Source organism: Ylistrum balloti, unplaced genomic scaffold, assembly GCF_031769215.1.
Source record: "Ylistrum balloti isolate Yb309-2 unplaced genomic scaffold, AGI_CSIRO_Ybal_v1 Utg371048, whole genome shotgun sequence".
Classification (NCBI taxonomy): domain Eukaryota; kingdom Metazoa; phylum Mollusca; class Bivalvia; order Pectinida; family Pectinidae; genus Ylistrum; species Ylistrum balloti.
The window spans coordinates 931,702-948,829 of NW_026782580.1; the positions used below are offsets into that span (position 1 = coordinate 931,702).

At 31.9% G+C, this 17,128-nt stretch overlaps 1 protein-coding gene across 1 annotated transcript in view; it reads right to left on the minus strand.

Annotated features, from left to right (window-relative positions):
• The window catches only part of LOC132560333 (voltage-dependent calcium channel subunit alpha-2/delta-3-like), a 173,708-nt gene that overhangs the window by 27,503 nt on the left and 129,077 nt on the right, over positions 1–17,128 (minus strand). Inside the window, exons 16-25 of the mRNA XM_060225006.1 lie at positions 13,049–13,105; positions 11,757–11,837; positions 11,555–11,638; positions 11,155–11,247; positions 10,799–10,876; positions 10,310–10,371; positions 9,996–10,063; positions 7,726–7,771; positions 6,597–6,688; positions 5,975–6,071 (exon numbers count right to left, since the gene is read on the minus strand). Of these exons, the coding sequence (XP_060080989.1) occupies positions 5,975–6,071; positions 6,597–6,688; positions 7,726–7,771; positions 9,996–10,063; positions 10,310–10,371; positions 10,799–10,876; positions 11,155–11,247; positions 11,555–11,638; positions 11,757–11,837; positions 13,049–13,105 (758 nt within the window). The remainder of the gene's footprint in view (positions 1–5,974; positions 6,072–6,596; positions 6,689–7,725; positions 7,772–9,995; positions 10,064–10,309; positions 10,372–10,798; positions 10,877–11,154; positions 11,248–11,554; positions 11,639–11,756; positions 11,838–13,048; positions 13,106–17,128) is intronic.

Sequence of the window (17,128 nt, forward strand, 5' to 3'; positions counted from 1 at the left end):
TTTAGTAAACTACATCCTCTTAGTATGCCAAATGTATACACCAAGTTTCACTATCCTAGTTTAAATGAAAGCAAAGTTATGCTCTTAAAAAAAGTTATGCTCTACAAAAGAAATTTTCACAAAGGGCAATAACTCTGTAATGGAAGGGTTGTAAGCCTGTTTTTGGTACACTGCACATTAATTCAATATTAAATATAACCAATGTAAACACCAAATTTCATGTCCCTTGTTTAACTGTGGGGAAAGTTCTACCTGGACACAAAAGGATGGACAGACAGAAAAACAGCAACTGTATGACCACCCCCCCCCCCCCCCCCCCCAAAAAAAAAAAAAAAATTCAGGGGCATCAAAACCTTCAGGAGTGTTTTTTTGCTTTGTTTATGTCATATTCAACTTATTTACATGTAATGTCAAAGACCAAGTGGTTTTCCTTAGGTACTACTCTTGCATGCTTTCATCTAGGCAAAAAATAACAACTGACTGAACATTTACATTGAAATTCAGGAGGTGCCTTAACTGTTCACAAGATGTGTGTTAAAATCTATGTTTTTATATATCTAATGTTTAAAATCTGTGTTGTTATATATCTAATGTTTAAAATCTGTGTTGTTATATATCTAATGTTTAAAATCTGTGTTGTTATATATCTAATGTTTAAAATCTGTGTTGTTATATATCTAATGTTTAAAATCTGCAATGTTATATATCTAATGTTTAAAATCTGTGTTGTTATATCTCTAATGTTTAAAATCTCTAATGTTTATATATCTAATGTTTAAAATCTGTGTTGTTATATATCTAATGTTTAAAATCTGTGTTGTATATATCTAAAAATCTGCAATGTTATATATCTAATGTTTAAAATCTGTGTTGTTATATATCTAATGTTTAAAATCTGTGTTGTTATATATCTAATGTTTAAAATCTGTGTTGTTATATATCTAATGTTTAAAATCAGTGTTGTTATATATCTAATGTTTAAAATCTGTGTTGTTATATATCTAATGTTTAAAATCTGTGTTGTTATATATCTAATGTTTAAAATCTGCAATGTTATATATCTAATGTTTAAAATCTGTGTTGTTATATCTCTAATGTTTAAAATCTGTATTGTTATGTATCTAATGTTTAAAATCTGTGTTGTTATATCTCTAATGTTTAAAATCTGTGTTGTTATATATCTAATGTTTAAAATCTGTGTTGTTATATATCTAATGTTTAAAATCTGCAATGTTATATATCTAATTTTTAAAATCTGTGTTGTTATATATCTAATGTTTAAAATCTGTGTTGTTATATATCTAATGTTTAAAATCTGTATTGTTATATATCTAATGTTTAAAATCTGTGTTGTTATATATCTAATGTTTAAAATCTGTGTTGTTATATATCTAATGTTTAAAATCTGCAATGTTATATATTAATGTTTAAAATCTGTGTTGTTATATCTCTAATGTTTAAAATCTGTGTTGTTATATATCTAATGTTTAAAATCTGTGTTGTTATATCTCTAATGTTTAAAATCTGTATTGTTATGTATCTAATGTTTAAAATCTGTGTTGTTATATCTCTAATGTTTAAAATCTGTGTTGTTATATATCTAATGTTTAAAATCTGTGTTGTTATATCTCTAATGTTTAAAATCTGTATTGTTATGTCTCTAATGTTTAAAATCTGTGTTGTTATATCTCTAATGTTTAAAATCTGTGTTGTTATATCTCTAATGTTTAAAATCTGTGTTGTTATATATCTAATGTTTAAAATCTGCAATGTTATATATCTAATGTTTAAAATCTGTGTTGTTATATCTCTAATGTTTAGAATCTGTGTTGTTATATATCTAATGTTTAAAATCTGTGTTGTTATATCTCTAATGTTTAAAATCTGTGTTGTTATATATCTAATGTTTAAAATCTGCAATGTTATATATCTAATGTTTAAAATCTGTGTTGTTATATATCTAATGTTTAAAATCTGTGTTGTTATATCTCTAATGTTTAAAATCTGTGTTGTTATATATCTAATGTTTAAAATCTGCAATGTTATATATCTAATGTTTAAAATCTGTGTTGTTATATCTCTAATGTTTAAAATCTGTGTTGTTATATATCTAATGTTTAAAATCTGTGTTGTTATATCTCTAATGTTTAAAATCTGTGTTGTTATATATCTAATGTTTAAAATCTGCAATGTTATATATCTAATGTTTAAAATCTGTGTTGTTATATATCTAATGTTTAAAATCTGTGTTGTTATATATCTAATTTTAAAATCTGTATTGTTATGTATCTAATGTTTAAAATCTGTGTTGTTATATATCTAATGTTTAAAATCTGTATTGTTATGTATCTAATGTTTAAAATCTGTGTTGTTATATATCTAATGTTTAAAATCTGTGTTGTTATATATCTAATGTTTAAAATCTGCAATGTTATATATCTAATGTTTAAAATCTGTGTTGTTATATCTCTAATGTTTAAAATCTGTATTGTTATGTATCTAATGTTTAAAATCTGCAATGTTATATATCTAATGTCAAAGGTTTTCAAAATGCATTGTCAAATTTGGTTTACAGGGATTATAAGTTGATAGGGGCAGACAAAGTTTATAGATATTGAATAACAGGGGCAAACTTGGTTTATAGGGATAATAAGATGGCAGGGGCAAACTTGGTTTATAGGGATGATAAGAGGGCAGGGGCAAACTTGGTTTATAGGGATAAGATGGCAGGGGCGAACTTGGTTTATAGGGATGATAAGAGGGCAGGGGCGAACTTGGTTTATAGGGATAAGATGGCAGGGGCGAACTTGGTTTATAGGGATGATAAGAGGGCAGGGGCAAACTTGGTTTATAGGGATTAGATGGCAGGGGCGAACTTGGTTTATAAGGATGATAAGATGACGGGGCAAACTTGATTTATAGGGATGATAATTTAGTAGGCTGAAAACTTGGTTTATAGGGATGATAAGATGGCAGGGGCAAACTTGGTTTATAAGGATGATAAGATGGCAGGGGCAAACTTGGTTTATAGGGATGATAATTTAGTAGGGGCAGACTTAGATAACAGAGATTGAATGACAGGAGCAGACTTGGTTTAAAGGGATGATAAGTTGACATGGGCAGAGTTAATTTTCAGGGATGCTGAGAATGCAAGGGCGGACTTAAATTATAGAGATTGAATGACAGGGTCAGAGTAATAGTAGGGGCACACTCTGTTTATAGGGATAATTAGTTAGCAGGGGTGCAGTTCTGCTTAAAAGGGAGAATTAGGTAGCAGGTGTGCAGCTTTGTTTAAAAGGATGACAAGATGGCAGAGGCACTTTTGGTTTATGGGGACAAATGGAAGGCACAAAAAATGAACCTGGCACAAAATGAAAAATTTCCCTAATAATAAAGTGTAGAATGAGAATAAACAAACCATTTTAATATGTTAAATTCACTTAGTGCTGACATACATCCTCAATGGGTGTAGTTGCTGTCACAAAGTACAATTGGATGAATTAACAGTAGGAAAGAATCACACTTTATTTCTCTCAGTACTGGTAATTCACCCGATTTCCCTGGGTCAACATGCTATTTAGACCACCATGAGCGACCCACTTGTTTGACCTATAAGGTTATCAAATAAATTCAACCTTTCACCCTTGTTTCAGCTGGTCATGACCTGATATAAGGAAGATGGCAATGCTGCTGCTCTGGAGGTTCATACAACAATTCTTAACTAAATACTCATTACATACAGATATACATATAGAGATCACTTGTTTAATAAACAAGGATGTTATAGTACGGGAGATTTACTGGGACATGTTTTATAGACAGGGATGTTATAGTACGGGAGATTTACTGGGACATGTTTTATAGACAGGGATATTGTAGTACGGGAGATTTACTGGGACTATCACATGTTTTATAGACAGGGATATTGTAGTACGGGAGATTTACTGGGACTATCACATGTTTTATAGACAGGGATATTGTAGTACGGGAGATTTACTGGGACTATCACATGTTTTATAGACAGGGATATTGTAGTACGGGAGATTTACTGGGACATGTTTTATAGACAGGGATGTTATAGTACGGGAGATTTATTGGGACATGTTTTATAGACAGGGATGTTATAGTACGGGAGATTTACTGGGACTATCACATGTTTTATAGACAGGGATGTTATAGTACGGGAGATTTACTGGGACTATCAGGGATGTTATAGACAGAGATTTACTGGGACATGTTTTATAGACAGGGATGTTATAGTACGGGAGATTTACTGGGACATGTTTTATAGACAGGGATGTTATAGTACGGGAGATTTACTGGGACATGTTTTATAGACAGGGATGTTATAGTACGGGAGATTTACTGGGACATGTTTTACGGACAGGGATATTGTAGTACGGGAGATTTACTGGGACTATCACATGTTTTATAGACAGGGATATTGTAGTACGGGAGATTTACTGGGACTATCATATGTTTTATAGACAGGGATATTATAGTACGGGAGATTTACTGGGACTATCACAAGTTTTATAGACAGGGATATCATAGTATATCTGTATAACTGGTAGCTTTCCTGGGTCAACATATTCAAGATCAATTAATATTTTAATGAATAAAGAAATTTCATAATCTTTATTTAGAAGGATATCTTTACACACGTATCTCATCATTTCAGATTTTATCTTTGCGACCATGTTAATGATCGCGAAACAGCAAAAATATCATCCCTGCTAAAATAACCAGCTTTATGGTACCTGTATATGGAATATAGTGCCAGAAGGTTGTAGTTACCAGGTCTCAAGGATACCTGTGATTAAGAGTATCATTTATGATATTATATAACGCTGAATTAAACGGAAACAATTACATAAAGTGCTAAAGTATACAAGAGAAGATACTGATTATATATACATGTATATATATATAGTAGGAAGGCAGGTTATATAAACATACATCAAACCAAAAATGAACAGCTGTGATAATTTAGGATATAAAAGCATGTGTAATGTGTGATATACGGCTGTAATATATTATTAGTTATATATCTTTGGCAGGGTATATAGTCCAATGTTCCCTGTCAAGATCTCGTGAACACTGAGCTAAAGATCCCGACAAGGAATAGTAACTAATCTGCCAAGTCATTTTAATTCGCATGATAATTAATTAAAGTCTACAAATAAATGACCGGTCAGCTAAATCACTCTTTATGACTTTCAAAACTGCTTTTCATATTTTCTCTTCACTTCAGGGAATTGGTAGAAGCATTAGCTATTTTGTATTCAGTACACTAGTACACTATACAATAATATCTAGTACACTGTAATACACATCTAGATTTAGTTACATCCAAGATTATTTTATCATCAGGGATGTAAGTTTTACATGTTTATTTAAAATCTTGATTATACTTGTTTTAAGTTCAAAACAAGTCATTTTGGAATGTGTCTGATAAACAAAAACTTAGTGCCATATTTACTTATTTCACCGGATCTATATTTGTCCAAAATATTTCAAATATATTATCAAATATGTAAATATATCATAGATATGGGACAACATTTTCTACCTCCAGGAAGCTGATAATTACACATTTACCTTCAGTATATGAAGAGCTGTCACCTTTCAAAACTCTGATCTGACATTTCATCAAAAAATCAGTTTCTGTTAAATTTAACAGAAGGTTTTAATCTGGCTTTAATCTTGCACTACACTGTTATTTGATAATAAAAAGGTTGTAGTTTAAAGGTAAATATTTTTATAGCTGTTAACAAATATTGATCTACACTTTTTGTGATTACAATCTAAATGAATTAACAATGAGAACTGTTCACTGCTGATGATGGTTACTATAAGTGAGAGGAGAGTGTTATATCACAGTATATATATATATATATATATATAATAGTGAATGACAAGAGAAGATTATTTGTTCTATACATACAATGTTGTTGTGCTAACACTACAATACCTCGTTTTAGTATCCTCGAATGTTGACACTGACTTCCACAGTTGCACCACATCGTGTAAACATGTAACATCAAATACAGCCATCTGATTGCTCTCACCTGTGAATATGAAATAGGCTCAAATGAAAGCTGTTGCAAGAGATCCAAAAAGATCTTGACACCCATCACTGTTTGATCTTTATTTCGACTTTAAATAAAAGTTGGATAAATTTTTCTGTTTTTTCTACTATCTTTATTAAAAGGGACCAAGGTAAACCTATATATGAAATCAGAGAAAGATCAATTCAATATACTTCCCAAGGAATTGTGATAACATATTTTTATAGTAATAATCCAAGATGGCCACCTGTCAACCATTTTGTTTTTTTCCTGATCATTCCCATAATCAGATGAGTAAAACTAGCTAAGGACAAAAGGGAGCCTTGATATTTTATAAGATATAAAACCCAGATGATTATAAAATTGTTACTTATAGTTTAGATCTTTGTGGAGTAATGCAAAAAGCTAAACTTTTAAAAATGTGAAAAAGAGACCTAAGAGTAAATATTTCAGCATCCACATGGAAACCTATTTGTTCACAAATGTATGATCCCAGGGGATGACACCAACACTAGGTATACTTACACTTCCCTCCTTCAATATAAAAACTACGATACAGTAACCGTTTCCTTTCTTCTCCTTTTGCCAGAGCTATCTCATCATTTTTACAGAACCTCCTGTAAGGTAAACAACATTTAAAGAACAAATCAAACATGTCTAAAAGAAGTTTCTACTAGTTTTCTCTTTAATGATCTGTTATTGTCTTTAACAATCCATCTTGTTATTGTAATTAACGACCCATATCATTATGGTCTCTAACAATCCATCTTGTTAATGTCATTAACGACCCATATCATTATTGTCTTTAACAATCCATCTTGTTAATGTCATTAACGACCCATTTCATTATTGTCTTTAACCATCCATCTTGTTAATGTCATTAACGACCCATATCATTATTGTCTTTAACAATCCATCTTGTTATTGTCATTAACGACCCATTTCATTATTGTCTTTAACAATCCATCTTGTTAATGTCATTAACGACCCATATCATTATTGTCTTTAACCATCCATCTTGTTATTGTCATTAACGACCCATATCATTATTGTCTTTAACAATCCATCTTGTTATTGTCATTAACGACCCATATCATTATTGTCTTTAACCATCCATCTTGTTATTGTCATTAACGACCCATATCATTATTGTCTTTAACAATCCATCTTGTTATTGTCATTAACAACCCATTTCATTATTGTCTTCAACAATCCATCTTGTTAATGTCATTAACGACCCATATCATTATTGTCTTTAACAATCCATCTTGTTATTGTCATTAACGACCCATATCATTATTGTCTTTAACAATCCATCTTGTTAATGTCATTAACGACCCATATCATTATTGTCTTTAACAATCCATCTTGTTATTGTCATTAACGACCCATATCATTATTGTCTTTAACAATCCATCTTGTTATTGTCATTAACGACCCATATCATTATTGTCTTTAACAATCCATCTCATTACTGAACATGTGATTTTTCAATGTAACATAATGAGTGAATGATAATTTTTTCCCTTTCTAATAATCATCAATGTAAATGTCTAAAAGTTGATATCTTTCTTCCATTTTATCCTCAATGGTTTTCATACAACAATTTAAAGGATTCATGTATTGGTACAACAGGATTAGCTTAATACTTTACCAAGGAGCAAATCTAGTATTTTTATCCATGAAATAGGCCTCTTCGTCTGAAATGGAAGAAATCTGAGTGAGTTTCACTGATGCCAACAAGATAATGAATTACAAAGCTATAAATTACAGACACAAAACTAATATTAATGATTTATCATAATTTATAGTTACTGGGCAATTGCATTCAATTGAAGTGATGTATTTACACACAAAAATAAAATATAAATACATTGAGTAAATGCTCACCATACACAAGCTTTATGAAAATGGACACATAAACAAAGTGATAATTATATAACGCCCTCCTTCCATCAGCTAGGTGGGGATATAGAAGTGCTTGGCTGTAACATTTTAACTAGATCAGGTTTACATAAAATTTTTTATAGATTCAAAAAGCACTTTAATTACATTGAAATAATGGTTTTTTTTCGAAAGCTTAAATATTGAAATACAAAATAAATCCCAGGAGTGCTAGTGTGACACAGATTATCCAGTGATCCCCCTTCTTATGGAGAAAATGGAGGTCTTAGATTTTTTGACTTCCCATTCATCTTTATAAGATCAAATCACAGCAAGTTTTCTTAAGATAACAAAAGTTGCAAAATATTTTATCATAATTTCATAGCATATTCAGCAGTATGTGTATAGCTGTGGTATTTTGATTAAATATATATGTACTTTCACAATATGCAGGGCTCTAGTAAGAGATTTCTACATCATTATTTATATCCACCACTCCAAAAATGAAAGAATCCAGTTGTTTCCGAAAATGATTTTTTAAGTAATAAAAGGACTTTTCTTATTGATATTTCCTTCGATATTCTGGACGTATTTGTCAGTCAGCAAGTTTTTAGTTATTGCCCATGCCATGGATTTAATCAATAAGAGAAGTTAATTGAGACGGTAATTAACTTGCGGTAGAAACCAATACCTAAGAGTACACATGTTTATTTGGTGAGCTGACACAATCTATGAGGCCATTTGTGAACATTTAATAGTTTGGGAGAGTAAATTAAAAGTAAATTAAAAGGACAGTGACTAAATGATAAAATTAAAAACACATATAAAGTTAATTTTTCATTGACTGGTGCCTGAATAACAAAGAAAACAGCCATCATGATCATTAGTCAGAAGATATAGATTTTGACATAAACACAAGTGCCAGTTTCAGAAGTCAATATTTCAGCTTGTGCACAAGTGCAAGTAATAATAAAACTATATTTTTTCAGCATATTTTCAAGTAAACACTCTTTCATAATTCAGGAAACATCTGATTTTCTAGGAAGGAATCTGTTTACTAAGTTAATGAAGGTAATTTTTAATCTCAAAGTGTTCTTACTCAAAAATTACAAAAGACATTCAAATGTACAAAGGTGTCCATTTCATACTTATTTACAATAAATCAAGCTGTATAAATATAAAAACAAAAACAATAAAACACCATCGATCAAATGTCTATTATCATAACTTTTAAGGAAATTAACTCTGTAATAAAGGAGTTTCAGCTACGAATTTGGCGCAGTGTAAATCATCCTTGTATGACTGTAATTAAGGGGTTGCAGGCCCAAAAATTGGTACACTGCAAATGCTTTTAGTATGACCAATGCATACACCAAGTTTTATAATCTTAGTTTTGATGCAAGCACTAGACACAAAATTTTAACGAGGGGAAATAACTCTGTAATGGAGGAGTCACAGGTCCTGAAATTTAATACAATGGGGATTGCCTTAGTATCATTAATGTATGCACTAAGTTTCATAATCCTAGTTTTAATGCAAGCACTAGACACAAAACTTTAACAAAGGGCAATAACTCTGTAACAAAGGGGTTTCAACTACGAATTTGGCCCAGTGTAAATCATCCTAGTATGACTGTAATTAATGGGGTTGCAGGTCCAAATATTGGTACACTGCAAATGCTTTTAGCATAACCAATGCATACACCAAGTTTTATAATCTTAGTTTTGATGCAAGCACTAGACATAAAATTTTAACGAGGGGAAAAACTCTGTAATGGACGAGTCACAGGCCCTGAAATATGATACAATGTGCATTGCCTTAGTATCATTAATGTATGCACCACCCAAGTTTCATGATCCCTGATTAAATGTGGGTAAAGTTGTTCTCCAACATGAAAAAAAAGGACTGAAAGATGGTCAGACGGATGGACAAAGCTGCAACTATATCTCCCATGTTTGGATAGCATAAAAAGATTACACACAAGCCAATTATTTTGTTTAATTAAGAACTAAACTGAACAGTCACTCTGACTTGACTTACTTGTTCCATATTTCGCTCTGGTATTTACAAGTGTAGTACCATAATTTGTAGGCACAGCAAAAACCAATCTGAAATCAAAGTTAGGTATCTTCACAAGGATTTTATCAAACTTTGGTGTTCAATGACATTCACATAAATGGAAGCTTTCATTGCAATGAGTGAGAGATACACTATAGCTAAATGATGCACAAAACAGTTGATCCCAGGGCCCCAAAATATTTCTGGTTAAAACAAACACAGCAGCCAACATGATGAACAAATTAGTATATACTGAATGGATTGCATATATGAGAGGTCTGGTTGTATATACTTACTTAAATCCTGTTTCTCCTATGGGGTATATATGATAGGTGAGGTCGACAATAGACACACGCTTCTGAAATCAGACAATGAATAAAACCAAACATTCCTACTATATAAAAATTTCTCTCAGAGTTGGTCTACTCAAAAGCAATTCAAATATAAATTTTCTGACAAGGCATATTAACTAAAACAAGAGATCCCAGAGAGATCTTGATGTCAGCCATCATTTGATCTTTATGTGTTCTTTAAAAGTTGGATCTTTTCTCTTCCTTTTTCATCTTTCTTCTGCTTTTGTTAAGTTAAAATTAAAGATTCCTCTTAAGGAATGGAAATAATCTGCCAAATCCAAGATGGCCACCTGTCAACCATTTTTGTTTCTCTGATCAGTCCCAAAATCAATAGGACACAACAAGGACCAAGGAAAATCTATAAATGAAATGTGAGAAAGATCCATCCAGTACTTAAAGAAACAGCTAGCTCTGTGGGTGTTTTATACTTACTCTTCCATCATAAGGCACTATGACGTTTTTGATGCTGTAATTTGCATAACCTGAGGCTCTTAAAATCTCCAGTCTTAACTGAAAAGAAAATTAGAAAGATAAACTACAAGGTATTAATGACAGCTCTGTCTCATCCAGATAAATTTGTGCAGAAGCAGTATTTAACAAAATTTTCAAGATGGCTACCATCATCATCAAGTAACCTATCTATGTCCAAATCTCCATTGCTATAGACCAAATGAACCATCAAAACTTATATCATTGAGGTTTCATTTCCATATATGTACATTTGTATATGGATCAGAAGAGCCGTGTAATCCTATGTATGTTGGTTTACATGCTACATATAGACTTACCATATCCAGGTCTGTTTTGTTAGGTACATGTTCCACTTCAGTGATATCTATACTACTGAAGTTGGCTTTCAGTCCTAGTTCTGGAGACTGTCTCTACAAATATATACATAACAAATATACACAAAACAAATAGTTCTGAAATTAATTGCATATACATTCATAACATTTGTATCCAGTGAATTACTTGACTGCTCTTCAGCTTTGGACTTTTGATATTTAACTTTGTCAGTGTATGTGAATTACTCAATACTTATGATAAATAAAGTGCAACAAACAGTGATATAAGTTTCTGTGTCCAGAGGAAGATGATACAAAATTTGAGTAAATTTCTTAATTACATTTGTCCTTATTGGACCAATGGTTTTGTTCTAAAGAGATCATGTGTTTATATTCTACATACCTTAAAATAGAATGGGCGGAGGTTTGGATGGAATAGGACATATCCTTGGGAGGTAACAACAAAGGCATACCCGCTAGGGCCAAGCTAAAACAGAACAACATCATGGTAACTTATCAGTCTATCAAAACTTGTAGAATATTTTTCCAAATTCATGTATATTTGTTTTCTTTGAAGAGACTTCTCAAAATTGTATTGCACTAACCTTGTTGTAAGGGATACGGGCTTTGATTTGATCTACAGGAACATCTGTTCCTACAACTCCCAGCAAGTTACCTTCTTTTCTCTGGTAAAAAAAATAATTAATAAGTAAATCAGGCTTAATTTAGTGGTGAACATTTTCAATTGAAGAGGAATTCATACAAGATTTTTAAAGAATGGGTATAGAGAATAAGCAGTGTTACACAAGACATGTATTACGTAAATGTGTCCTTAAAAGGGGCATAACTCTAAGACAAAATAGGGTCTTGTGTTCATTGAGTTTTATAACATGTTTCAAAACATAAGAGGTAATAGATTCTATATGGGCGAACAGTAAGATGATAATATCAAACCTTGATCACAGTTTACCTCTCTTAAAATCTTCATACACCATTGTCATTATGACAAGCTCAACATATCAAGGATATTACACATAATATCAGTATTATTAGTAAAATACATCAGAATAGGATAGTGGTATCAAGTCATTAAAATAATTCAGTATGTTTTTCTTCCCTCTAAGTTACACTTTTCAAATTCTGAGTGACTTATTCTTTATTTCTAGCTTTAGTTAATTTAATCCATTACTCATTCAGAATTTATTTTGATCCCTTAGTCATGGGAGTTAAGTTTGATCCCTGAGTCATTGGGAGTTAATTTTGATCCCTGAGTCATGGGAATTAATTTTGATCCCTTAGTCATGGGAATTAATTTTGATCCCTTAGTCATTTAGAATTTTGATCCCTGAGTCATTGGGAATTAATTATGATCCCTGAGTCATGGGAATTAATTTTGATCCCTTGGTCATTTAGAATTTTGATCCCGGAGTCATTGGGAATTAATTTTGATCCCTTAGTCATTGGGAGTTAATTTTCCTGGAGACACTGGGAGTTAATTTGGATTCCTGTGCCATTGCGAATCAATTTTGACCCCTTAATTATTGAGGGTTTAAAGAGTAGCACTCTTCCCATAGAACTATGTACTAAAACATTCAGCAGTGGAATTTATCATGTAATATACACATCAACTTTGTTAAATTACAGTAACATAATCTATCATATATCCTTAACATAACTAATTCTTTATCCTTCACAGTTAGTTAAGCCCTTTTTTTTTTTGCTTTCAAAGCAACAAATAGCACATCCATGATAAAAACACTATAGCAGAAGGTAGTTTAGGGGCACCTTATGTAGCAAGTTATGTGTAAAAAGGTGTGAGGCCCTGAAACTGCATATCAAACGAGAATTAAAACGAGAAATAAAACAAAATACCTTTATACTTTGGTATGATACTCACAGAGTTTTCTTTTGTGTCAAACACAGGCAATGCATAGGATGTCAAAAACTTTAGACCCTGCAAACAACAAACTTAAGACAGTTAATTAACCCTGTAGATAACAAACTAAAGACAGTTAATTAACACTGTAGTTCAACTTCAGACAGTTAATTTTCCCTGTAGGTAACAAACTAAAGACAGTTAATTAACACTGGAGTTCAACTTCAGACAGTTAATTTTCCCTGTAGGTAACAAACTTTAGACAGTTAATTAACACTGTAGTTCAACTTCAGACAGTAAATTTTCCCTGTAGGTAACAAACTAAAGACAGTTAATTAACACTGTAGTTCAACTTCAGACAGTTAATTTTCCCTGTAGGTAACAAACTAAAGACAGTTAATTAACACTGTAGTTCAACTTCAGACAGTTAATTTTCCCTGTAGGTAACAAACTTTAGACAGTTAATTAACACTGTAGTTCAACTTCAGACAGTTAATTTTCCCTGTAGGTAACAAACTTTAGACAGTTAATTAACACTGGAGTTCAACTTCAGACAGTTAATTTTCCCTGTAGGTAACAAACTTTAGACAGTTAATTAACACTGTAGTTCAACTTCAGACAGTTAATTTTCCCTGTAGGTAACAAACTTTAGACAGTTAATTAACACTGTAGTTCAACTTCAGACAGTTAATTTTCCCTGTAGGTAACAAACTAAAGACAGTTAATTAACACTGTAGTTCAACTTCAGACAGTAAATTTTCCCTGTAGGTAACAAACTAAAGACAGTTAATTAACACTGGAGTTCAACTTCAGACAGTTAATTTTCCCTGTAGGTAACAAACTAAAGACAGTTAATTAACACTGTAGTTCAACTTCAGACAGTTAATTTTCCCTGTAGGTAACAAACTTTAGACAGTTAATTAACACTGTAGTTCAACTTCAGACAGTTAATTTTCCCTGTAGGTAACAAACTTTAGACAGTTAATTAACACTGTAGTTCAACTTCAGACAGTTAATTTTCCCTGTAGGTAACAAACTTTAGACAGTTAATTAACACTGTAGTTCAACTTCAGACAGTTAATTTTCCCTGTAGGTAACAAACTTTAGACAGTTAATTAACACTGTAGTTCAACTTCAGACAGTTAATTTTCCCTGTAGGTAACAAACTAAAGACAGTTAATTAACACTGTAGTTCAACTTCAGACAGTTAATTTTCCCTGTAGGTAACAAACTTTAGACAGTTAATTAACACTGTAGTTCAACTTCAGACAGTTAATTTTCCCTGTAGGTAACAAACTTTAGACAGTTAATTAACACTGTAGTTCAACTTCAGACAGTTAATTTTCCCTGTAGGTAACAAACTTTAGACAGTTAATTAACACTGTAGTTCAACTTCAGACAGTTAATTTTCCCTGTAGGTAACAAACTTTAGACAGTTAATTAACACTGTAGTTCAACTTCAGACAGTTAATTTTCCCTGTAGGTAACAAACTTTAGACAGTTAATTAACACTGTAGTTCAACTTCAGACAGTTAATTTTCCCTGTAGGTAACAAACTTTAGACAGTTAATTAACACTGTAGTTCAACTTCAGACAGTTAATTTTCCCTGTAGGTAACAAACTTTAGACAGTTAATTAACACTGTAGTTCAACTGTAGTTCAACTTCAGACAGTTAATTTTCCCTGTAGGTAACAAACTTTAGACAGTTAATTAACACTGTAGTTCAACTTCAGACAGTTAATTTTCCCTGTAGGTAACAAACTTTAGACAGTTAATTAACACTGTAGTTCAACTTCAGACAGTTAATTTTCCCTGTAGGTAACAAACTTTAGACAGTTAATTAACACTGTAGTTCAACTTCAGACAGTTAATTTTCCCTGTAGGTAACAAACTTTAGACAGTTAATTAACACTGTAGTTCAACTTCAGACAGTTAATTTTCCCTGTAGGTAACAAACTTTAGACAGTTAATTAACACTGTAGTTCAACTTCAGACAGTTAATTTTCCCTGTAGGTAACAAACTTTAGACAGTTAATTAACACTGTAGTTCAACTTCAGACAGTTAATTTTCCCTGTAGGTAACAAACTTTAGACAGTTAATTAACACTGTAGTTCAACTTCAGACAGTTAATTTTCCCTGTAGGTAACAAACTTTAGACAGTTAATTAACACTGTAGTTCAACTTCAGACAGTTAATTTTCCCTGTAGGTAACAAACTTTAGACAGTTAATTAACACTGTAGTTCAACTTCAGACAGTTAATTTTCCCTGTAGGTAACAAACTTTAGACAGTTAATTAACACTGTAGTTCAACTTCAGACAGTTAATTTTCCCTGTAGGTAACAAACTTTAGACAGTTAATTAACACTGTAGTTCAACTTCAGACAGTTAATTTTCCCTGTAGGTAACAAACTTTAGACAGTTAATTAACACTGTAGTTCAACTTCAGACAGTTAATTTTCCCTGTAGGTAACAAACTTTAGACAGTTAATTAACACTGGAGTTCAACTTCAGACAGTTAATTTTCCCTGTAGGTAACAAACTTTAGACAGTTAATTAACACTGTAGTTCAACTTCAGACAGTTAATTTTCCCTGTAGGTAACAAACTTTAGACAGTTAATTAACACTGTAGTTCAACTTCAGACAGTTAATTTTCCCTGTAGGTAACAAACTTTAGACAGTTAATTAACACTGTAGTTCAACTTCAGACAGTTAATTTTCCCTGTAGGTAACAAACTTTAGACAGTTAATTAACACTGTAGTTCAACTTCAGACAGTTAATTTTCCCTGTAGGTAACAAACTTTAGACAGTTAATTAACACTGTAGTTCAACTTCAGACAGTTAATTTTCCCTGTAGGTAACAAACTTTAGACAGTTAATTAACACTGTAGTTCAACTTCAGACAGTTAATTTTCCCTGTAGGTAACAAACTTTAGACAGTTAATTAACACTGAAGTTCAACTTCAGACAGTTAATTTTCCCTGTAGGTAACAAACTTTAGACAGTTAATTAACACTGTAGTTCAACTTCAGACAGTTAATTTTCCCTGTAGGTAACAAACTTTAGACAGTTAATTAACACTGTAGTTCAACTTCAGACAGTTAATTTTCCCTGTAGGTAACAAACTTTAGACAGTTAATTAACACTGTAGTTCAACTTCAGACAGTTAATTTTCCCTGTAGGTAACAAACTTTAGACAGTTAATTAACACTGTAGTTCAACTTCAGACAGTTAATTTTCCCTGTAGGTAACAAACTTTAGACAGTTAATTAACACTGTAGTTCAACTTCAGACAGTTAATTTTCCCTGTAGGTAACAAACTTTAGACAGTTAATTAACACTGTAGTTCAACTTCAGACAGTTAATTTTCCCTGTAGGTAACAAACTTTAGACAGTTAATTAACACTGGAGTTCAACTTCAGACAGTTAATTTTCCCTGTAGGTAACAAACTTTAGACAGTTAATTAACACTGTAGTTCAACTTCAGACAGTTAATTTTCCCTGTAGGTAACAAACTTTAGACAGTTAATTAACACTGTAGTTCAACTTCAGACAGTTAATTTTCCCTGTAGGTAACAAACTAAAGACAGTTAATTAACACTGTAGTAAACGAACTCGAGGCAATTCTACCTAGTGTCAAGATCATTCTATCACTTGTATTTAGCTGAGAATAAACCAATGTATAAACACCAGCATTCCGATAACCCATTAGATACCCTAATAACATCAATAAACTTCCCCTACACTATATAATGTAAAGGACTTTGTTACTGAGAACGGTTCACAGGACCACAGCCATCTGGAGTGATTACCTGCAGGTAGATTAAGACTGGATCAATTAACAACAATCAAATTTGAAGAAATTAAGTCCCCTGCTTTCCATCGTTAATTTGTAAGACAGCTAAATCTAGGCTAAAGGATAGGGAGATGTATCAGTATACATGTAACAAGAAAGAGTAACAAAAAATGTCAGCACTGAGATTCAAACTAGTGACCCTTCGGTCTCTAGCCAGACAATCTACTGCTCAACTAAAAGGAAATTCCCACTGAGGCTAGTAAGGCGACCTGTTCAATCTACACTACTCCTGCCTTCACAAAG